This window comes from Callithrix jacchus, chromosome X (assembly GCF_049354715.1).
Source record: "Callithrix jacchus isolate 240 chromosome X, calJac240_pri, whole genome shotgun sequence".
Classification (NCBI taxonomy): Eukaryota; Metazoa; Chordata; class Mammalia; order Primates; family Cebidae; genus Callithrix; species Callithrix jacchus.
Window position 1 is genome coordinate 116,470,462 of NC_133524.1, and position 23,585 is coordinate 116,494,046.

The following is a 23,585-nucleotide window of genomic DNA, read 5'->3' on the forward strand; positions in this document are numbered from 1 at the left end:
CAGGGGTCTGGTAGTGGCCCAATTCTTTCTTGCAGTGAAAGCATCTCCTCCAGTGTTCAAAGGTTTGGCCTAGCTCCTAAAGAAACCTTTCTTTGCTAGACAGTCTGAAGGGTTTGGGTGCCACGCTTGGTGCTCAAGGAAATTTATAAAAAAGAACTGGAGGGCTTACTGCAAACTTCCTTGGGCAGTATTTCAGAGCCTTGTGTCAAGATGACCCTGTAAAATCCTTTCAGAATTCTAAGAGGGCAAACACAATTGTTAGATATTTAATGCTTATTACAGCTACATTACTTATTTTAGTAAAATGTATGATAGACTTGGTTTTCTATGCTCTGTGCTACACATGTACACCAAGGACCCTTGTAAGATAAATTTCACAAAACCTTTACATACAAGTTATAGGACAGATAACATGAAGGTCTAAAACATAAAGGTCATTTATAACTATTACATGAATAAATGAGGTATTGTTTTAATTTTTGAAGAGGTTTATTTTGAAGCATTTCTTTTTTAATGATATATGGTTAGTTGTAGCAATGATTTATTTGAAGATGAGTTCTTTGTCAGGAGCAAACCCTCAACTACAGCCTTGGAAAAACAGAATCCACTTTATGCTGATATCGCTTACAACACAATGTCCAGAAATGCATTGCAGTGAAAAGTGCCCTGCTTAGGTACCTGTATAGATGGGTTATGAATGAAGGTACTTATGCACATGTACTGATCCGAATAGCTCATTAATACTAATGACCTAACATAGCATTTGTCATCATTCAGATTTAGTTTCTGTGATTGTCAGAATGTATGGAAGTAGATTAAAATACATATGTGGATATGGTTATATGTCAGTTCCCATGCTTGTAAGATCTGTCATAACTTAGATAGCATATGTATAATTTTTATAGAATTAAAATTTATGGGCTGGGTGTGGTGGCTCACACGTGTAATCTCAGCACTTTTGGAGGCTGAGGCGGGTGAATCACCTGAGGTCAGGAGTTTAAGACCAGCCTGGCCAACATGGTGAAACCCTATTTCTACTAAAAATACAAAAAATTAGCTGGGCGTGGTGGTGAGTGCCTGTAATCCCAGCTACTTGGGAGGCTGAGGCAGGAGAATCACTGGAATCCAGGAAGCAGAGGTTGCAGTGAGCCAAGATCATGCCATTGCACTCCAGCCTGGGCAATAAGAGCAAAACTCCCTGTCACACACAGACACAAAAATAAGAAAAAGAAAAAAAAAGAACTAAAATTTATTGTTTCTTGGCTGGGCACGGTGGCTCATACCTGTAATCCCAGCTAATCCCAGCACTTTGGGAGGCCAAGGCAGGCAGATCACTTGAGGTCAGGGATTTTAGACCAGCCTAGTCAACATGGTGAAAACCTGTCTCTACTAAAAATGCAAAAATAAAATTAGCTGGGCTGGCATGCATCTAATTCCAGGTACTCAAGAATCTGAGGCATGAGAATCTCTTGAACCCAGGAGGTGAGGTTGCAGTGAGCTGAGATTGCGCCACTACACTTCAGCCTGGGCGACAGAGCGAGACTCTGTCTACAAAAAAAACAAAAAAAGTTAACTCTTATTAACTATTATTTCTAGCACTACAGATTTTCAGCGTAATACTTTTGTCATTTTTTTTTTTTTTTGAGACAGGGTCTCACTCTGTTGCCCAGGCTGGAGTGCAGTGGCATGAACTCGGCTCACTGTAATCTGCTTCCTGAGCTCAAATGATCCTTCCACCTCAGCCTGCAGAGTGGCTGGGGTTATAAGCATACACCAACAGGACTGACTAATTTTTAAATTTTTTTACAGATGGGGGTCTCACTATGGTGCCCAGGCTGGTCTCAAACGCCTGGGTTCAAGCAATCCTCCTGCCTCAGTCTCCCAATGTGCTGGGAATACAGGCATGAACCAGTGTGCCTGGACTATTGCTGTTTATAACGTATTTATTGTTAAATGGCAGGCTCCCAGGGTGATGTGACATTTGCCAGGAGAGGAAAGCTGTTTGGCAAGAATCCTGACAGACAAAAGCTGGAGGAGGATGGAACAAGAGGGCAGAATAAAAAGCTCCACTGATCATACCCCGCCCCCACAAGGACACCAGGTTAACAACTACCTACATAGAAGAAATACCGTCATAAGAACCAAAAATCAGGTGAGCCATCATAGTACCTGATTTTAATTTCATATTGCTAAAAGAGGCACTGAAGAGATTAAAAAACAGCCTGGAATTGCATACACCACCCCTTCCCACCCCCAGCAGCAATGGCGTGGTGGGGAGAACATCTCTGGGTGCTGGGGGAGGGAAAATACAGCAATCGTGAGGCATTGAACTCAGTGCTGTCCTGTTAGAGCAGAAAGAAAACTCAGTTGATGCCTGCCCATGAAGGGAGCATTTAAAGTAGCCCTAGCCAAAGGGGAATCACCAATCTCAGCTGGAGACCTCAACCCCCCATTTTCATCAGTAGACAAAACTTTCATACAGAAAATCAACAAAGAATCATCAAATTTAATCTGCACTGTAGACCAAATGGGTCTAATAGATATTTACAGAACATTTTATTTAAGAGCTGCAGAATACACATTATTTTCCTCAGCGTGTGAATCATTCTCAAGGATAGACTATATTTTAGGTTACAAAACAAGTCTTAAAACATTCAAAAATTGAAATAATATTAAGCATCTTCTTTGACCACAAAGGAATAAAATTAGAAATTAATAATAAGGAATTTTGGAAATTATACAAATACATGGAAGTTAAACAGTAGGCTCCTGAATGACCAGTGGATCAATGAAGAAGTTAAGAAGAAAATTGGGCCGGGTGCAGTGGCTCACACCTGTAATCCCAGCACTTTGGGAGGCCGAGGCGGGTGGATCACGAGGTCAAGAGATCGAGACCATCCTGGTCAACATGGTGAAACCCCCATCTCTACTAAAAATACAAAAAATTAGCTGGGCATGGTGGCGCATGCCTGTAATCCCAGCTACTCAGGAGGCTGAGGCAGGAGAATTGCCTGAACCCAGGAGGTGGAGGTTGCGGTGAGCCGAGATCACGCCATTGCACTCCAGCCTGGGTAACAAGAGTGAAACTCTGTCTCAAAAAAAAAAAAAAAGAAGATTGAAAAATATCTTGAAACAAATGATAATGGAAACACAACCTACCAAAACCTATGAGATACAGCAAAAGCAGTACTCAGAGGAAAGTTTATAGCTATAAGTGCCTACATCAAATAAAGAAGAAAAATTTCAAATAAATAACCTAAGGCTGCATCTTAAATGACTAGAAAAGTAAGAGCAAATCAAACCCAAAATTAGTAGCAGAAAAGAAATAATGAAGTTCAGAGCAGAAACAAGTATTGAGATGAAGAAAACAATACAAAAGATCAATGCAACAAAAAGTTGGTTTTTTGAAAAGTTAAAGAAAATTGACAAACATTTAGCCAGAGTAACTAAGAAAAAAAGAGAGAAGATCCAAATAAACAAAATCAGAAATAAAAAAGGAGGTATTAAAACTGATACTACAGAAATTCAAAGGATCATTAGAAGCTACTTTGAGCAACTGTATGCCAATACATTGGAAAATCTGGAAGAAATGGAAAAATTCCTAGACACATGCAGCCTACCAAGATTGAATCAGGAAGAAATTCAAAACTTGAACAGCACAAAAGTAAGTAATGAGATCAAAGCTGTAATAAAAAGTCTCCCGGTAAAGAAAAGTCCAGGACACGATGGCTTCACTGTGGAATTCTACCACACATTTAAAGAAGAACTCGCAGGGTGCAGTGGCTCATGCCTGTAATCCCAGCACTTTGGAAGGCTGAGGCAGGTGGATCATGAGATCAGGAGTTCGATACCAGCCTGACCAACATGGTGAAACACCATCTCTACTAAAAATACAAAAAGTAGCTGGGTGTGGAGGCACGCACCTGTAATCCCAGCTACTGAGGAGCCTGAGCAGGAGAATCGCCTAAACCCGGGAGGTGGAGGTTGCAGTGAGCTGAGATAGTGCCACTGCACTCCAGCCTGGGTGACAAAGTGAGACTCTGTCTCAAAAATAAATAAACGATTCCAAAACACAGAGAATGAGAGAATACTTCCAATCTCATTCTATGAGACTGGCATTACTCTAATACCAAAACCAGACAAGGACACATCAATTAAAAAAAAAAACAAAGGCCAATATCTCTGATGAACATAGATGCAAAAATCTCAACAAAATACTAGTAAACTAAATTCAACAATACATTAAAAAGATCATTCATCATGACCAATTGGGATTTATCCCTGGGATGCAAGGTTGGCTTAACATGTACAAATCAATCAATGTGATACAGCCTGTTAACAGAATGAAGGATAACAATCTCCAGTTTCAGTTTGAAATAAAAACCTTTTATTTCAGTTGATGCTGAAAAAGCACTTGATAAAATTCAAAATTTATTCATGATAAAAACTCTCAAAATCAGGGGATAGAAAAAACATACCTTAACATAAAAGCCATGTATTATAGACCTACATCTAGTATTATACTGAATGGGGAAAAACTGAAAGCCTTTCCTCTAAGATCTGAAACATGACAGGGATGCCCACCATCATCATTGTTATTTTGGAAGTCCTGGCTAGAGCAATCAGACAAGAGAAAGATACAAAGGGCATCCAATTTGGAAAGGAAACAGTTAAATTACCATCGTTTGCTGATGATATGATCTTATATTTAGAATAAACTAGACTCGAAGAGAAAACTATTAGACCTGATAAAGTTATTAGAATTGTAGGATACAAAATTAACATACAAAAATTAGTGGCATTTCTATATACCAACGGTGAACAATCTGAAAAAGAAATTTAAAAAATAATCCCATTTACAAGAGCTACATATAAAATTAAATACCTAGGAATTAACCAAAAGAAGTGAAATGTCTCTATAATGAAAAGTAAAATACACTGGCCAGGCGCAGTGGCTCATACCTGTAATCCCAGCACCTTGGGAGTCTGAGGCAGGCAGATCACAAGGTCAGGAGTTTGAGACCAGCCTGGCCAACGTGGTAAAACCCCATCTCTACTAAAAATACAAAGAAATTAGCCAGGTGTGGTGGCACACACCTGTAAGTAATCTTAGCTACTCAGGAAGCTGAGGCAGGAGAATTGCTTGAACCTGGAAGACGGAGGTGGCAGTGAGCTGAGATCATGCCACTGCACTCCAGCCTTGGTGACAAAGTGAGATTCCATCTCAAAAAAAAAAAAAAAAGAAAAGAAAAGTAAAATACACTGAAGAAATTGAAGAGGACACCAAAAAAATGGAAAAAGATTCCATGTTCATGGATTGGAAGAATCAATATTTTAAAAAAATGTTTTTTTTAAAGACAGGGTTTCACCATGTTGGTCAGTCTGGTCTCAAACTCCCGACCTCAGGTGATCCACTCACCTCAGCCTCCCAAAGTGCTGGGATTACAGGCATGGGCCACCACGCCTGGCCTAATACTGTTTTTTTATTTTTATTTTTTTAACTTTTTTTTTTTTTGAGACAGACTTTCTGTTACCCAGGCTGGAGTGCAGTGGCACAATCTGAGCTCACTGCAACCTCCGCCTCCTGGATTCAAGTGATTCACCTGCCTCAGCCTCTTGAGTAGCTAGGATTACAGGTGTGCACCACCAGGCCCTGCTAATTTTTGTATATTTAGTAGAGAAGGGGTTTCACCATGTTGGTCAGGCTGGTCTCGAACTCCTGACCTCGTGATCCACCTGCCTTGGCCTCCCGAAATGCTGGGATTACAGGCATGAGCCACCACGCCCAGCAGAAGAATCAATATTGTTAAAATGTCCATACTACCCAAAGCAATTAGCAGATTCAATGCAATCTCTATTAAAATACCAATGACATTCTTCACAGAAACAGAAAAGGCCATCCTAAAATTTATATGTAACCACGAAAGACCCAGAATAGCCAGAGTTAATCCTAAGCCAAAAGAACAAAACTTGAGGAATCACATTACCCGACTTCAGATTATACTCCATAGTTATAGTAATGAAAACAACACGGTACTGGCATAAAAACAGACACAGACCAATGGAAGAGAATAGAGAACCCAGAAATAAATTCACACACCTATAGCAAACTCATTTTTTGACAAAGTTGCCAAGAACACATAGTGGGGAAATATAGTATCTTCAATAAATGGTGCTGGGAAAACTTCATATCCATATGCAAAAGAATGAAACCAAACCCCTATCTCTTGATGTATAAAAAAGTCAATTTAAAATGGATTAGGGCCAGGCGTGGTGGCTCACACCTGTAATCTCAGCACTTTGGGAGGCCAAGGTGGGCGGATCACTAGAGGTCAGAAATTCGAGACCAGCCTGACCAACATGGTGAAATCCCATCTTTAAAAAGAAAAAAGAAAAAGAATAAATAAATAAATAAAATGGATTAAAGATTTAAATCGAAGACCTCAAACTGTGAAACTACTGCAAGAAAACATTGAGGAAAACTTCCATGACATTGGTCTGGGCAATGACTTCTTGAGCAATATCCAACAAGTACAGACAACCAAAGCAAACATGGGCAAACTTGATTGCATAAAGTTAAAAAGCTTCTGCACAGCAAAGGATACAATCACCGAAGGGAAGAGACAACCCACGGAATGGGAGAAAATATTTGCAAACTACCCCTCTGACCAGGGAATAATAATCAGAATATATACATAAGGAGTTCAAACAACTCTATAGGCAAAAATATAATAATATGATCAAGAAATTGACAAAATATTTGAATAGACATTTCTCAAAAGAAGACACGAATGGCAAATAGGCATATGAAAAGGTACTTAGCATCACTGATCATCAGAGAAATTCAAATTAAAACTACAAGATATCATCTCACCCCAGTTAAAATGACTTATATCCAAAAGACAGGCAATAACAAATGTTGGTGAGGATGTGGACAAAAGGGAATACTTGTACACTGTTGGTGAGAAAGTAAATTAGTATAACCACTATGGAGCACAGTTTCGAGGTTCCTCAGAAAACTAAAATTGAGCTACCATATGATCCAGCAATCCTACTGCTGGGTATATACCCAAAAGAAAGGAAATGAGTTTATCAGAGAGATATCTGCACACCTACGTTTCTTGCAGCAGCGTTTACAACAGCTAAGATTTGGAAGTAACCTAAGTATCCATCAACAGATGTTTGAATAAAGAAACTGTGGTACATATACACAATGGAGTACTATTTGGCCAAAAAAAAAAAAAAATGAGATCCTGTCATTTGCAATAATATGGATGGAACTGGAGATCACTATGTTAAGTGAAATAACGCAGGCCCTGAAAGAGTAACATCACATGTCCTTACTTATTTGTGGGATATAAATATCAGAACAATTGAACTCATGGACACAGAGAATAGAAGGTTACCAGATGCTGGGAAGGATAGTGGGGGATTGGGTAGTAGAAGTGGGGTTGGGTAATGGGTACAAAAAAATAGAATGAGTAAGATCTTCTAGGGCTGGGCGCAGTGGCTCAAGCCTGTAATCCCAGCACTTTGGGAGGCCGAGGAGGGTGGATCACTAGGTCAAGAGATCGAGACCATCCTGGTCAACATGGTGAAACCCCGTCTCTACTAAAAATACAAAAAATTAGCCGGGCGTGGTGGCGCGTGCCTGTAATCCCAGCTACTCAGGAGGCCGAGGCAGAATTGCCTGAACCCAGGAGGCATAGGTTTCTGTGAGCCGAGATCGCGCCATTGCACTCCAGCCTGGGTAACAAGAGTGAAACTCTGTCTCAAAAAAAAAAGAGATCTTCTATTTGACAGTGCAATAGGGCAATAGGGTGACTTTTATGGTTTGGATTTTTTTCCCACCCAAATCTCATCTTGAATTGTAATCCCCATAATCCCCACATATCTGGGGAGAGACTTGGTGGGAGGTGATTGGATGGTGGAAGTGGTTTTCCGTATGCTGTTCTTATGATAGTGAGTGAGTGCTTACGAGATCGGGTAGTTTTATAAGGGGTTCTTCCCACCAGCCCTGTGGTGGTGCATGCCTGTACTCGGGAGGCCGAGGCTGGAGGGTCACTTGAGACTGGGAAGTTGTGGCTACAATGAAACATGATCATGCCACTGCACTCCAGGTTGGGTCGAGTAGTAAGATGCTGTGTCTAAAACCAAAAACAAAGTAAAATCCTTGACTGGCAAAATATTCTCTATCAGCTTTCTTTTTAAAAAATTACATAAGTAAAACATGTATCTTTAGTTATTTATCTCTTTAATCAGATTACCTTCTGTAATAATTCTTTGGGAATTATTCTACAGGAGGGCAGTCATTGACGCCTGTAACCCCAGCACTTTGGGATGCCAAGTCAGGAGGATTGCTTGAGCCCAGGAGTTTGCAACCAGCCTGGTCAACGTAGACCCTGTCTCTACCAAAAAATAAAAATAAAAAACAAAAAACGGGCATGGTGGCGTGTGCCTGTAGTCCACGGTATTTGGGAGGCTGAAGTGGAAGGATCCCTTGAGCCCAGGAAGTCAAGACTGCAGTAAGCCAAGACAGCACCACTGCATTCAAGCCTGGGCAGCAGAGTGAGGCCCTGTCTCAATAAAAACCCACAAAAAACTATGGGGGCATCGTATGGTTGCCAGTGAATAAGGGTTACCAGATAAAAAACAGGACGCGCAATTAAATTCAGCTAAACGAGGACTGTATATTTTTAGTGTAAGTATGTCCAAAATATTGTTGAGGTATACTTACACTAAAACAAGTATTCATTGTTTACCTGAAATTCAAATTAAGTAGGCATCCTATATTTTCATTTGTCAAACCTGGCAATCCTACCAGCACTTTAACATGAAGCTATGAGGTTTGTCTGGATTCATGCTGGTAGGTAAGCACCAATCCATTCAGTTGCCTCAGACGGAACAAAAGCCATTCTCCCTAAAAAAAGAATCTTTTAGTGTGACGGTAGGTAGCAACGAAGCACGGAAGAAACTTGACCCTTTGAGGAACCCGTAACAGACGCAAGTGCCTTAAATGCTACTTTGATTGATTTCCCCGCCCCCTCCATTCTTCTTTTCCTGCAATTGTTCTATCACTTCTTCCCTCTCAAGTCCCGCCCTTTCAGCTACCTCCAACTGCAGAGGAACCGGTTGCTTAAAAGGAGCCGGCAAAAGCGCCTACGTGGAGGCCAGAGGAGCGGAAGTAGTCAGATTTGACTGAGAGCCGTAAAGCGCGGCTGGCTCTCGTTTTCCGGATAACGACTACACCTCCGACTGTCAGTGCCGGCCTTCCTCGTGTAAAGGGATCTGCCGGACCCTTGCAAATTCAATTTCGTTCCCATTCCGGGCCCTTCCCTATCGTCGCCCCCTTCACGTTGGATCATGTTCAAGAAGTAAGGACATGCTGTGGCCTCCATCGGCTGCTCACAAAGGCGGTGGGGTGGGGGTGGGGAAGAGGGCGAGAGCTAAGATCCGCTTTCTCTCTCCCCCGCCCCTGCCATCCTGACTCCCTAAGGTTTTCTATAGTACTATGCTCTAACTCGCAACTTGAACACTTCTTTAAGCTTTCCATCCGTAGTCCTCAATCGGGTTTCGTTCCCTTCACTCCCATTGTTTTTTCTCCTTATCCCTCTTTCTCTTTTGCCCCCTCCCCCGATTCCGTCTCCATTCCTAGGGTTCTACCAATCACATCCGTGCACTGTGATTTAGGGGCATATCCTCTTTAGCTGAGAGGGGAGCCCTGCGCTCACTGCCATATGTTTATTAGTTATGAACTGAATAAAGGAAGGCTTGACTTCCTGGGTCATGGGAGTGAAGGAGTCTGGGTGACAGGAAGCAAGCGGCCTGTCATGCCTATTGCCTAGCTGCCAGATTAACCTTGCCTTGAAAATAACGTGATTGCCCCATAAGCTATTCAGTGTAAGGAAGACAAAAATTCCTTGGGAACCTACTAGTGGGTTTGCCTTCCAGGTTTGGTAGACGCAAAAAGCAAAGGGGGAACATGGGCAAAGGAAGGTGGGTTTTTTGCATGAAATTTTGAGCAAAAATAAATAGGGATCTTATAAATCATCACTTTAAAAAAAGTCTCAGCAGACTGCATAGCCTAGCAGGGGCCGATTTTCTATGTTATGCTTGGGTTGGTCTTTTGTATCAATTGAGGGTTTTGTTTTTTGATCACAGGTTTTATTATTGGTGGGAGCCCGTGTTTTTCCTGGGTAGAATTGAATAAGATTTTCCAGGAAAGGCATTTGTGTAGCTAATTAGAGATTATGGTGCAAAGTGTGTCTTATATTCCTCTCCCCAACCCCAGCTAATTGCTGTATACTTGACAGTTAATTTCAATATTGTATTAAGACATTAGTTTTGTGCTGGACAGAGTAAAAGGGAGGTGGTATTTTTTTTTAAAAAAACAACTTATTTCATAATTATTTTAAGTATCTAAATACTTGCTTGGGAATACTAATCAGAACAATACCTTTAGGTATTATGATACCTCTACTTAGAAATCCCTTTTTCTTTTCTTGCAAAAATTACTTGGCAGATTTGATGAAAAAGAAAATGTGTCCAACTGCATCCAGTTGAAAACCTCAGTTATTAAGGGTATTAAGAATCAGTTGATAGAGCAATTTCCAGGTATTGAACCATGGCTTAATCAGATCATGCCTAAGAAAGATCCTGTCAAAATAGTCCGATGGTAAGTCTTTGTTTTTGTCTGTGTAAAGCTTGGAGTAGCTGAATGTTCAATGATTAGATTGCACTCATACTAAATGGAATTATTTTCAGATTAACTATTGATAGATTGATAATGGGGATAGACACAGAATAACTCCAAAACTCCAATATTTGTATTTTCATAGATTTTCTATGTCCCTGAAAAAAATGTGGCTTTGTGTATTGTTTTATTAAAGAGTTAAATGTTTTAATTCAGAGTTGGATTTAATTTATTTCAGTTTGTTCTTTAGAGAATTGTTTTATTGAATTATCTAACAATGGAATTAAAATAATAAAATGTGAAATAAAATTGGTTGTAGCAGGTCATATTTTTCTTCTCTACTGTACTTGTATGATAGGAAAAACAATGTAAACAATATTTTTTGGCCAGGATTTTTACTGACTTCTTTTAAAGTTTACTTTATCACTATATATGCATTTTTATGTTGTGAATTTTTGAAAAATATCTAACTTGGTTCTTTGTGACATTTGTCTTACAGCCATGAACATATAGAAATCCTTACTGTAAATGGAGAATTACTATTTTTTAGACAAAGAGAAGGGCCTTTTTATCCAACCCTAAGGTTACTTCACAAATGTAAGTTTCTTTATTTTTATTTTTTGAACTATTTACTCTTACTGCATAATTCAAATGTAAAGTCTTGTAAGAAATATGCATTTAATCAGATGAGACCCCACTGCAGGGAAAAAACAGAAATATGCATTTGGGGATACTGAAAGACACAAAAAGAGTTTAAAGTGGCTTCTGATAGTTAACTCATTATTTATTAGTACTAGGTAATAAGGGATGTAAAACTAAAATGAATGCCCATCTTGTGGTAAATCTGAAAAATGCTCATGCATTCCAGAAAGCCCAAGAAAGAGCATTCATTCATTCATTCATTCAACATATATTTATTGAACTTATTGTGTGCTAGGCACTCACTAGGTGCTGAGAATACAATGGGAAGCAAAGACATTGTCTCTGTCCTAATGAAACTAATAGTCTAGTTTGGAGAATAAACAACAATTAGGTAATTATACAAACATGTATTTACAAACTGTGATAAACATTGTGAGCATTTTCGTCTTTTATATTTATATCTATTTGCCCAATAGAGAAAAGTCTATATATGGGAAAGCATTGGCTAAATGTCCTTCCATCCAGTTAGTTACTTTCTGTGATATGTGTAAATGCATATAATTTTAAAAATTGGGCTGTTACATAGTTTGTAAAAATTAATACATAATAACTCTACATTGTCTGATGTTGTGGTGCCTGTATCCAACCCCCCTCCCACCTGTATATATTTATAGTTGTTGTACATATTTTAGGGGTACATATGATATTTTGATACCTTTATACAGCGTGTAATGGTCAAATCAGGTAAATTAGGATATCTGTCATCTCAAATGTTTATCTTTTTGTTGAGAGGACTACAATTCTTCTAGCTATTTTGAAATATACAGGAAATCATTGTTAACTATATTTTCCTTAACTGTACTCTCGAATACTAGAACTTATTTACTGGTATTTTTGTACCCCTTAACCAACTTCTCTTCATCCCCTTGTAGTTTTTTTTTTTTTAGTTAATAGGCTTTATTTTTTAGAGCAGTTTTAGGTTTACAGAAAAAGAAAGCAGAAACAACAGAGTTCTTTCTCCCCAGTTCAGTTTCCCCTATGAATAACATCTTGTGTTGGAATGATGCATTTGTAACAATTGATGAACCAGTACTGATACATTATTATTAATGCAAGTCCCTGGTTTATATTAGAGTTCACTGTATTCTACAGTTTTATGGATTTTCCCAAATACATAATATCAAGTATCTACTGTTACGGTATCATACAGAATGATTTTGCTGCCCTATAACATCCTTTGTGCTCCATATCTTTTTTTTTTTTTTTTTTTGAGACAGAGTCTTTCTTGCTGTCACCCAGGCTGGAGTGCAGTGATCTTAGCTCACTGCAACCTCTGCCTCCCAGTTCAAGCGATTCTCCTGCCTCAGCCTCCTGAGTAGCTGGGACTACAGGCACTCACCACCACACCCAGCTGATTTTTGTATTTTTTTTTTTTTTTGAGACGGAGTTTTGCTCTTGTTACCCAGGCTAGAGTGCAATGGCGCGATCTCGGCTCACCGCAATCTCCGCCTCCTGGGTTTAGGCAGTTCTCCTGCCTCAGCCTCCCGAGTAGCTGGGATTATAGGTGTGCGCCACCATGCCCAGCTAATTTTTTCGTGTTTTTAGTAGAGACAGGGTTTCACCATGTTGACCAGGATGGTCTCGATCTCTTGACCTCGTGATCCACCCGCCTCGGCCTCCCAAAGTGCTGAGATTACAGGCGTGAGCCACCGCGCCTGGCCAATTTTTGTATTTTTAATAGAGATGGGGTTTCACTATATTGATCACGTTGTTCTTGAACTCCTGACCTTGTAATCCACCCACCTCGGCCTCCCAAAGTGCTGGGATTACAGGCGTGAGCCACCATGCCCAGCTACCACTGATCTTTTTAATTGCTTTTTATTCTGCATGTTTCACTTAACATTGTATCATAAAATTTTCCCGGGATGTATTAAGTATTCTCCAAAAACATGGTTTTGAAACTATGGTTTTTGGAGAATACTTGGGAGGCTGAGGTGGCAGATTGCAGGAGCCGAAGGTTACTGTGAGGTATGATTGCTCCACTGCTCTCCAGCCTGCGTGGCAGAGCAAGACCCTGTCTCAAAACAAACAAAAAAGATTACCAATTGAGTAAACAAAATATAACGTTTCAGAGTTTTATTTTGTATCTGTCAGATTACTATAATTTGGGGAAATATTTGTTCATATCCTTTGCCTTTTTCTGTTGAGTCATTAGTTTTATTCATATAACGTATTTCTTTTCTTATAGATCCTTTTATCTTGCCACACCAGCAGGTTGATAAAGGAGCCATCAAATTTGTACTCAGTGGAGCAAATATCATGTGTCCAGGCTTAACTTCTCCTGGAGCTAAGCTTTATCCTGCTGCAGTAGATACCATTGTTGTATCCTTCCCAGGCTAAAACTGCTGAAAAATTCATTGTGCTCTTATCATTATTGCGAAAGATGTATCATCCAAGAGAACATTAGATTTACTTTTTTGAAGGTTACTGTTATTCTTATCTCATGCCTTTCTGATTACATTTGAAGTTGTGCAAAGTAATTTTATTTGTTGCTGCTAAATTATCTCATCTTAGGTTGTTTCTTAGAAGTTAAATGAGAACAAGTTACAAAAGAGTCTCAGCTGCATTCCAGCCCAGTTAGGGCCTATTATTATCAGACTTAGGACACAAAAGGGAATTCTTGATTACTAGAGGAAAGGATATAGGTGATATAATTGGTTCAGCTTTTTGGCTATCACCTTGCCACTGTAATGTTCATTTTGACTTACTGACATACACTGGAGTAAAAGCACTCAAAAGGGAAAAGAATTTAGGTACCGGGTATAGGTATCTCTTCCCAAGCAACAATTTCATGTTAGGAGTGAGTAATGGGAAATATTGGCAACCTCCCAACTTTTATTTTGAAAATCAATTATGTGAAAGGTTGGGTTTGGGGGCCTGAGAGCATGTTTTGTCAAAGAGAAATGTCAGAGTCCCACATGATCCTTAAAGATTGATTCAACTAATGATACGGCTGAATAATTCTGCATTATTTCCATTTCTACCATGCTGTTTCAGCTATATTCTGGATTAAATAGATTTTTGTGACTATTCTGGGCAGGAGGCCATCTTTTCCTTTATCATAGCCAAAGCAGCCATTTGCCTCAGATAGACAAAAGGAATGGTACTTGGTGGGAATAGGGAAATTACTTTTGGAGTGCGTTTGTTTTATTTTATTTTTTGAGATGGAGTCTCACTCTGTTGCCCAGGCTGGAGTGCAGTTGCCCAGGCTGGAGTGCAGTGGCATGATCTTGTCTCACTGCAACCTTTGCCACCTGGGTTCAAGCAATTCTCATGCCTCAGCCTCCCTAATAGCTGGGATTACAGGTATCCACCACCACACCTGGCTCATTTTTGTATTTTTAGTAGAGATGGGGTTTCACCACTTTGGTCAGGCTGGTCTCAAACTCCTGACCTCAGGTGATCCAGCTGCCTTGGCCTCCCAAAGTCCTGGGATTACAGGCGTGAGCCACTGTGCCCAGCTTGGAATACATTTAAGATTATATCCTGTGCTAAAAAAAAAAATTCTCTGTTGCAGCAAGGGGACAAGGGGTAATATAAGTTGTATGTTTATATTCTAGGAACAGCTTATGTTGACATAGGTGCTTTTTGCATCATAGGTGCTCAAGTATTTGGAACACTGAATAAACAAATTGAAAACCAACGGAGAAAAGTGAGGACAGGTGTTTTTTATTGTTTTTTTTTGTTGTTGCGTTTTAATATTTATCATTCCTGTAAGTGTTGGTAAGTTTAAAGTTCCTGAGTTTCCCTTAAATGGAAAATTTTCTTAGTACACAGTTTTTACTTTTAAAAATAATTTTTATTTTGAAACAGTTACAGATTTATAGAAAGTTGTAAAAAAGTGGTACAGAGAGATCTTGTGTACCGTGAATCTTGACTTTTTAAAATATGTACTGCAGTGTTTAACATTCCAGAAGCTTCAAATGATAACCAAGACTACTCTGGTTGTTCTAGAAATGTTGAAACTGTTTTATCAGGCTCTTAAAAATAGACTGGGAATTTAACTATTATTTTAAAACATCTTTTATATAAAACCACCATTTAGACTGGGTGTGGTGGCTCGTGCCTGTAATCCCAGCACTTTGGGAGGCCAAGGTGGGAGGTTCACCCGAGGTCAGGAGTTTGAGACCAGCCTGGCCAACATGGCAAAACCCTGTCTCTACTAAAAATACAAAAATTAGCTGGGCATGGTGGTATGCACTTATAATCCCAGGTACTATGGAGGCTGAGGCAGGAGAATTGCTTGAACCCAGGAGGCAAAGGTTGCAGTGAGTGGAGATCATGCCACTGCAGTCTAGCCTGGGTGACAGAGCAAGACTCAGTCTCAAAAACAACAACAACAACAACAACAACAACAAAAAAACCCACCATTCAGTGATCAGAATACTAGAACAATTAATATTCTTTGATCTCACAGCTTTTAGTATTTATGTACAAGAACTTTTACTCCTTTTTTTGTGTGATTTATTCTGGTTTTGTTGGCATGGGGTTATAGTATTAACATTTGACTTAAAAGAAAAATGATTATGGCCAGGCACGGTGGCTTATACCTGTAATCCAGGCAGTTTGGGAGGCCAAGATGGGTGGATCGCCTGAGGTCGGGAGTTCCAGACCAGCCTGGCCAACATAGTGAAACCCCATCTCTATTAAAAATACAAAAAAAAAAAAAATTAACTGGGCATGATGGCAGATGCCTGTAATCCCAGCTACTTGGGAGGCTGAGGCAGGAGAATCACTTGAACCCGAGAGGTGGAGGTTGCACTGGGCTGAGATCACGCCATTGCACTCCAGCCTGGGCAACAAGTATGAAATTCCATGTCAAAAAAAAAAAAAAGTAAAAAGAAAAATGATTCTTAGATCTTATTCATTTAGCATTTACTGAGTATTTACAGTATACCCACAGACTCTGCTAGGTCTCTGCTCTCAAGGAGTTTATCATCTAGGAGAAGACACAAGAGGGGTTTCAAGTGGCTTTACCAGTAACATGATCATTATTTGACACCCTTCCCTTGGTGGGGAGGCCCCAAGGCATTTTGATAAATAGTTTTCTTAGCTGTGTTCTTTCAGGCTATCATGGCAGAAGGAAAACAACATGCTCTATGTGTTGGAGTCATGAAGATGTCTGCAGAAGATATGTAAGTCTTACTTTAGGCCCACTTAGCTTTTGAGATATGGGTAACCAATGCAGGAAGCATCAGAATTACAGGTGAAATTTGCTGTCATGCATACTGCATTGTACAAATAATCCAAGCACAGAAGCTTCATTTCTGATATTTCCTAACACTTAGGAAGCCAGTGAAATCTATTTTGTCTTCAGAATTGTAGTCTGTCTTAAGCACTGAAAAGAACCTGTGTGCCAACACAGCTGTTTTGTATGTATGTATGTGGTACTTTATTTTTATTTTTTTGAGATGGAGTCTCACTCTGTCACCCAGGCTGCAGTGCAATGCCATGATCTTGGCTAATTGCAACCTCTGCCTTCAGGGTTCAAGTGATTCTCCTACCTCAGCCTTCCAAGTAGCTGGGATTATAGGCGCATGCCACCATGCCAAGCTAATTTTTGTATTTTTAGTAGAGACAGAGTTTCACCATATTGGCCAGGCCAGTCTCAAACTCCTGACCTCAAGTGATCCACCCACCTTGGCCTCCCAAAGTGCTGGGATTACGGGCGTGAGCCACCAAGCCTGGCCATTACTATTAGTTTTAAAAACTGATATAGCTCAAAAAAACAAAAACAGAAACAAAAACTGATATAGCTCAGCACCACACAGTATTTATCTTATATTTTGACCTGCTAATACAAGAAATATAGAATATTTAGAGAACTAGTAAAGATAAATTACAAAACATAGGCGATATATTTAAAAACTTTAGAACCCATTTGATGACCAAATTAGTGTTAATACTTTTGTTTCAGGGTTAATGTAGCACTTTGATATTCCCCTAGTCTTGGGACATTGTTACTCTGCTTCTGTAGACCCACTAGTTAGATCACTAAAATCACTTTAAGATATAAGCTGCCACAGAGTAATGTAGTTTAATATAAACAACAATGTAATTGTGGTAGCAATAAGTTTTTTACTTGCAGCTTAATAATTATAAAATAACAATGTCCTTTGAATTATATTTATCATAAGTAACACTATAAAGATGTATTACTATGTTTATGTGTTTTTTTCCCTTCTACAGTGAGAAAGTCAACAAAGGAATTGGCATTGAAAATATCCATTATTTAAATGATGGGCTGTGGCATATGAAGACATATAAATGAGCCTCAGAAGGAATGCACTTGGGCTAAATATGGATATTGTGCTGTATCTGTGTTTGTGTCTGTGTGTGACAGCATGAAGATAATGCCTGTGATTATGCTGAATAAATTCACCAGATGCTAAAATTCTGTTAGCTTCAGAAATTATTTTAAATTTTCTTAAATTCAAGTTAAAATTGGGTAGCAAACTTGGACATTAAAAGGTATTTGGTAAGTAACCAAACTCAGACAACCTAACCTCCTTTATCAGGCTAATGATATAAGAATGAAGAGCAGGACTTGGTCAATGGATTGCCACTGTATGGTGACCTCTAGAGAAACTGTCTAGTAAATGGGGCTAGAAACTAGACTAGGAATTTTATTCTGTTCTCCGGGGGACCCAGCAGTGCTCCTCGTGTGTGTGTGTGTGTGTGTGTGTGTGTGTGTGTGTGTGTGTGTGTGTCTGTGTTTTGTTCGTTGTTGTTGTTTTTAAACCTTTTTATTGTGGAAAATTCTAAACATATTCAGAAGTCTGGAGAATAGTATAACGGACCTTTCCATATACATCAGTCAGTTTCAGTTTATGGTTAGTTTTATTTCATCTGTACCTAAATTACTTCTCCCCACTCCCCAATTATTTCAAAGCAAATCCCAGACATCCTATCATTTCATCCATAACTACTTTATTCTTTCTTTTTGAAACAGGGCCTTGTGCTGTTGCCCAGGCTGGAGTGCAGTGGTGCAATCTTGGCTCACTGTAACCTCTGCCTCCTGGGTTCAAGCTACTCTTGTGCCTCAGCCTCCTGAGTAGCTGGGATTACAGGTGTTTGCCACCATGCCCAGCTAATTTTTATATTTTTGGTAGAGATGGGGTTTTACTATTTTGGCCAGACTGGTCTCAAACTCCTGGCCCTAAGTGATCCGTCCCCGCTCAGCCTCCCAAAGTGCTGGGATTACAGGCATGAGCCACTGTGCCTGGCTAATTTTTGTATATTTAGTAGTTGGACAGGCTGGTCTTGAAATCCTGGCCTCAAGTGATCCACTCCCCTTCAGCCTCCTAAAGTGCTGGGATTACAGGCATGAGTCACCATGCCTGGAGTCATAACTACTTTAGTATCTATCTTTAAAAATTAACAACCCCCACAATGTCATTATGACACCTAAAAAGTTTATCTGTTTCTTAATATAATCAGCTGTCTAGACTGTTCAAATTCTCGTGATTGGAGTTTAACTGTTTCTTAATATGATCAACTGTCTAGACTATTCATATTCTCTTGATTGTCTCTTCTTAACTGTTGGTTTGTTTAAAATAGGTACCACACAAGGTCCGTACGTTGGATTTGGTTGCTATTTATTGAAGTTTATTTAATTTATGTTACCTTTTCTTTTCCCCTTTAAATTACTTAAGAAATCTAGTTGTTTTGTCTTTAAAGTTTCCACACATATTCTGGATTTTGTTGATTGTATCACTGTGAAGTCATGAACTTGTTTTTATGCCTCTTGTATATCCTGTAAACAAATAAGATTGATCAGATTCAGGTTCAGTTTTTTTAGTGCCTTCTTTTGAGTAAAGTCATACCAAACAGATGCCCAGTACATCTAGATTTAGGTCCCCACTGGATTCCTCAAATAATGTATATCTCCTATAAGTGGAATATAAGGGACATGGACCTGCTTTAGTTAAGAATAGTAATCTGTTTTGGGATTTAAAAGAGCAGTTGTGGATTTATTTATTGATAAAAACCATTTTTCTTCCTAATTACCTTGCTGTTATTCCAATGTCTTAGCCATCTTCATTTGGTTGTTTACCAATATATGACATGTGGTTTTATTTTTCAGATGGATACAGACATTTACAAGATTGTGGTGACCTGTGTTACAGTTAGAAGTTGGTGAGAAAGGTGATGGTGGATAGTAAAAAGAGAGAGATCATTTGGCTGGCTGTTCCAGCTGGGTTTCCCAGGATGCAACATAGATGTATATAGATCCAGGGTCTGACTCTCAACTTGAGAAATCACTTCCCACTGACGAAACTTGTAAGACTTGGAGATTCCCCAGTTAGAATATAAATGTATTAATTCATGGTGATAGGTCTGCCTACGGTAAACAATTAGGAAACAGGAAGCTTCTTGGTAAACATAGATACTAGCAAAGGAAGGTTGATAAATTGGGGTACTATTTCAGTTGTGCTGAGGTAAGACTTGGAGAATTTTTCCTGCTTCATCGTTAATTAGAATGCTTATTTCTGCCAAAATCTTGTCTCTTTCCTAGCCCATGTAGTTTTCCTTTTGTTGTGACAGTTTTATTCTGCAGCTTACCATATTTATTCCTGGTCCATAAAAGTATAAATAGTCTCATCAGTAGCTCATTTGTAAGTCATCTCCCAGGGAGGTTTCTTCAACAGATAGTTTCATTTTTTGCTGACTTACTGGCTTCAAATTCAGATGTCGTCCTATTTGGGGAAGGAGGTACCCTATTTGAGGCCTGTAGCTCCTTATGTTCTTAAAAAGAGAATATATGAGTCATTTATGTCAAAATCAAGCTTTAAACCTTTCTTTATGGTGTTAAAATAATGTTACTTGACTAAGAATGTCTATGGAGTATTAACAATGGAAAACAAAGCACACATACACACATTAGAGAAGTAAAAACTTTTAATAGCTTGGTTTTTGAAAAAATTCATCCCCTTGTGTCAAACCACTGTTAAAGTGGGTATAAGGAACACTTTTTAAATATTCAACATCAACATCTGTGCCGGTTTTTCTACTTTGCTGAGGTACGCTGACTGTGTTGCCTTGGTGATATGGACTAAATATGTATGTTCCCTGCATCCCGAGTCTGAGACCTCTGCTGTTCGCTGTTAATCAGGGATGCCACTCTACATGTATGAGCCTTGTCATTTTCTAAACATTAGGTCATGTGTGAAAGCCAATTGAAAGAGGTTAAACTAGCAGATATATCAGGGTCTTTAGATATTGTGCTTAAGGGAAACTTAGTTTACCCATATTCCTGAGAGCAGGTATACAGGGATAGAGAGCCTGCTTCTCTCAGGCAGTGTGTTCATTTTTTCGTTTCAAAATGAAGTTTGTGTCAAACCAACCTACAATCTATTAATCTTCGTGTATTGGACTCACTTTTACTCAAAGTCAGTTCAGCTCAATAGATATTTATTATCTACTAGATTCTAAGTGACATGGCATGAAGATGAATAATACAGAAGTAGCCCTTGCCCTTAAGGAGCTTCCAATCCAGTGAGTAAAGAAAATTTACATTTTAAATAATCTGGGTAATAGTGACAGCCCAATACTAATATATAAAGCCAGTAGGAATATACTAATACTTTTCTAATTTTAGTCATCAAAAATTATAAATTGCAAATGAACTAAATATAATAATATTCCATAGATTGTATGCAACGTGAGGTTAAAAAAAATCCCAGATGTCTTGGAGTTGCAGTGATTCAGCATTCCAACTCACATGATTGTCCTGTTGTCCAGTAGTATAATGGCCTGATCAGTTCTCTTCTAGCAGACTGTTATGGTGATTTGGTAGTGGTCTGTTGGCAAGCTGCATTTTTCCTTTCCTTTTTTTTATGCTCTGGACCCAAAACAAAAATAGCTGGATTTATCCCATGGGTAGTCATTCATATTTCCAATTTGAGGGATTTTATATTCCCCAAACAGAAGGTTATATGGCATTTGTTAAATAATTACTATATCTAGCCAGGTTCCTCCTCTGTACACAAATCAGTAACCAAAGATACAGTATTTCTAAGTATAATACTTGAGAGGAAGACATAAGAATTACAGTTCTCCAAATTTGTGGAGATTATAATAAATTATAATAAATATTTCACTTAATAATGTCACAATTATATATTTATGGAAATATGAATGTATGCCCAAACAAAATGTAAATATTTTGACTTTGTTTACCTAGGTTCCTTAATTTTGAAAATATAACTATCAAGCCTCTTCAAGAAACTCAAAATGATTCCAACTTCTAAGGAGTATCCATTAAAACTTATGTATAATGAAAAAGAGTGAAAATGTATGCATCCTATGTCAGTTTAACCATCACTTCTGAGGTCTCAAGCAATCAGAAACTTACTCAAGTTATTCAATAACCTATAAGAATTAGGCCATTAAGATATATTTTGGAAACCCTGTAGAACACTTATGTTTAATATGTTATTAATCATATTAAGGCAGTAAAATTAGACTATACTCAATATCAAAGTGTTTCAGAAGCAGTTTCTAAAGAATCATACTTGTTATCATAGAGACTGATACATGTAAATTCATTGTATTGTACTTTTTTATACTTGTATGTATTTTATAGTTTGTATATTTTATTATACGTTTTAAACAGAGGTAAAAGAATGAGCAGATATTATCAACTATAACACCAATTTGTTGAATATTGTTTTAAAACCAAGTAAAGGACCACAACTCCACCAGATCAGGAATTAATGAACAAAATTGAGGGCCAGTTTTTAAATCATTGTTGAGACTGTTAGGTTCATTTGTCTGTTTAAGAGGCTGGCCTTAGGGAATATAATTTGTGCATGTAAAAAAATACAGGAAATGATTCCCTGGAATTTCTCTTAATAATACTATGTTCATTAAGAATAGGTCATTGGGAGGAAAAATAAAAACTTTTAAACTCATTAATATAATTAATATTTGCCTCTTAGAATGAAAATTAAAGAAATCCAGATTTTAGCCTTGAACACTTTGGAAATAAAAGATGAATTAGTGAAATAATTTCTACTGAAAATCTTAGTTGTTGCAGAGAATAACATGCCTCACTATTAATGTCCAATTCTAATTAAGTTGATTGTTTTAGAAATGTATTTGTGAAATATAGCAAACAGCTACTAATACTAACAGGTAAAAACTGATATTTCTTTTTTTTTGAAAGATGGGGTTTCACCATGATGGCCAGGCTGGTCTTGAACTCCTGACCTCAGGTGATTCACCCACCTCAGCCTCCCAAAGTGCTGGGATTACAGGCGTGAGCCACCGCACCTGGCCCAAAAACTGATATTTCAAATGACTAAACAGACTTGGATGAGAGGAAGGTAGGAAAAGGTGTGTAACTATCAGAAGTAGTAAGCCAAAAATTGAGCTTCAGGCATCAGTCTTTTATGGAAAACTGTAAATCAACAGGCCATTGTTCAAAATATGGCAGACAATATCAAAATGTGCTAAATTGGTTTATCTTTAGGCAGAAACAGAAAGCAAAAGGTAAAACTCATCCAACTTATACTTCTTGTTTGTTTGTTTGTTTTTTTGAGACATTCTTTCTCTGTTGCCCACGCTGGAGTACAATGGTGTGATCTTGGCTCACTGCAACCTCCAGCTCCCAGGTTCAAGCGACTCCCCTGCCTCAGCCTCCTGAGTAGCTGGGGTCGCAGGCATGCGTCCCCACACCTGGCTAATTTTCATGGTTTTAGTAGGGATGGGGTTTCCCCATGTTGGCCAGGCTGGTCTTGAACTCCTGACCTCAGGTGATCTGCCTGCCTCGGCCTCCTAAAGTGCTGGGATTATGGGCATGAACCACCACACCCAGCCCAACTCATACATTTTTTAAATCCCATTTTAAAATTAAAACCACAGTTTTCATATCACAAATTTGATTGCTTTTTGTTTCTCCAATTTTAAAATGCTTGAATTTCAGCCAATATGTGAATATAGGAGACTTCAAAGGCATAATCAGTTACCCCCTTCAAGTTCCTTGTAAGTGTTCTCAGAACTCTACCACCTAGAATTTAAAGACAGGAAGATTTTCTTTATAATTTTAATTTTTTATCATGACTCAATTGTCAGTAACTGTTAACTTCCATTTAATAATCTATGGTGAAATAAGTAATTTCTTATTTTCACAAGCATGTGAGTAAAAGACTGGGTTTTAAGCAATAAATCATTTGTTCTAACTAAG

At 38.6% G+C, this 23,585-nt stretch overlaps 2 protein-coding genes across 6 annotated transcripts in view; one reads left to right on the forward strand and one right to left on the reverse strand.

The window, feature by feature from the left end:
- Positions 1 to 9,190, reverse strand: part of CUL4B (cullin 4B) — a 73,050-nt gene extending 63,860 nt beyond the window's left edge. For all 3 annotated transcript variants that reach the window (XM_078362363.1, XM_078362361.1, XM_078362362.1), the window contains exon 1: positions 9,112 to 9,190. The gene's annotated coding sequence lies outside the window, so the exon portion shown is untranslated. The remainder of the gene's footprint in view (positions 1 to 9,111) is intronic.
- MCTS1 (MCTS1 re-initiation and release factor) overlaps positions 1 to 19,183 on the forward strand; it is a 47,628-nt gene extending 28,445 nt beyond the window's left edge. The window contains exons 2-8 of one of the 3 annotated variants that reach the window (XM_078362364.1): positions 1,961 to 2,152; positions 8,302 to 9,374; positions 10,523 to 10,675; positions 11,193 to 11,290; positions 13,584 to 13,717; positions 16,463 to 16,530; positions 17,585 to 17,789. In XM_078362364.1, coding sequence (XP_078218490.1) covers positions 9,364 to 9,374; positions 10,523 to 10,675; positions 11,193 to 11,290; positions 13,584 to 13,717; positions 16,463 to 16,530; positions 17,585 to 17,666 — 546 coding nt within the window. In that variant the 5' untranslated portion in view covers positions 1,961 to 2,152; positions 8,302 to 9,363 and the 3' untranslated portion in view covers positions 17,667 to 17,789. Of the gene's footprint in view, positions 1 to 1,960; positions 2,153 to 8,301; positions 9,375 to 9,827; positions 9,997 to 10,522; positions 10,676 to 11,192; positions 11,291 to 13,583; positions 13,718 to 16,462; positions 16,531 to 17,584 lie in introns of those variants that run through there. The other 2 variants (XM_054251352.2, XM_008989851.5) reach the window with 2 other exon arrangements.
- Positions 19,184 to 23,585: the final 4,402 nt, after the last annotated feature.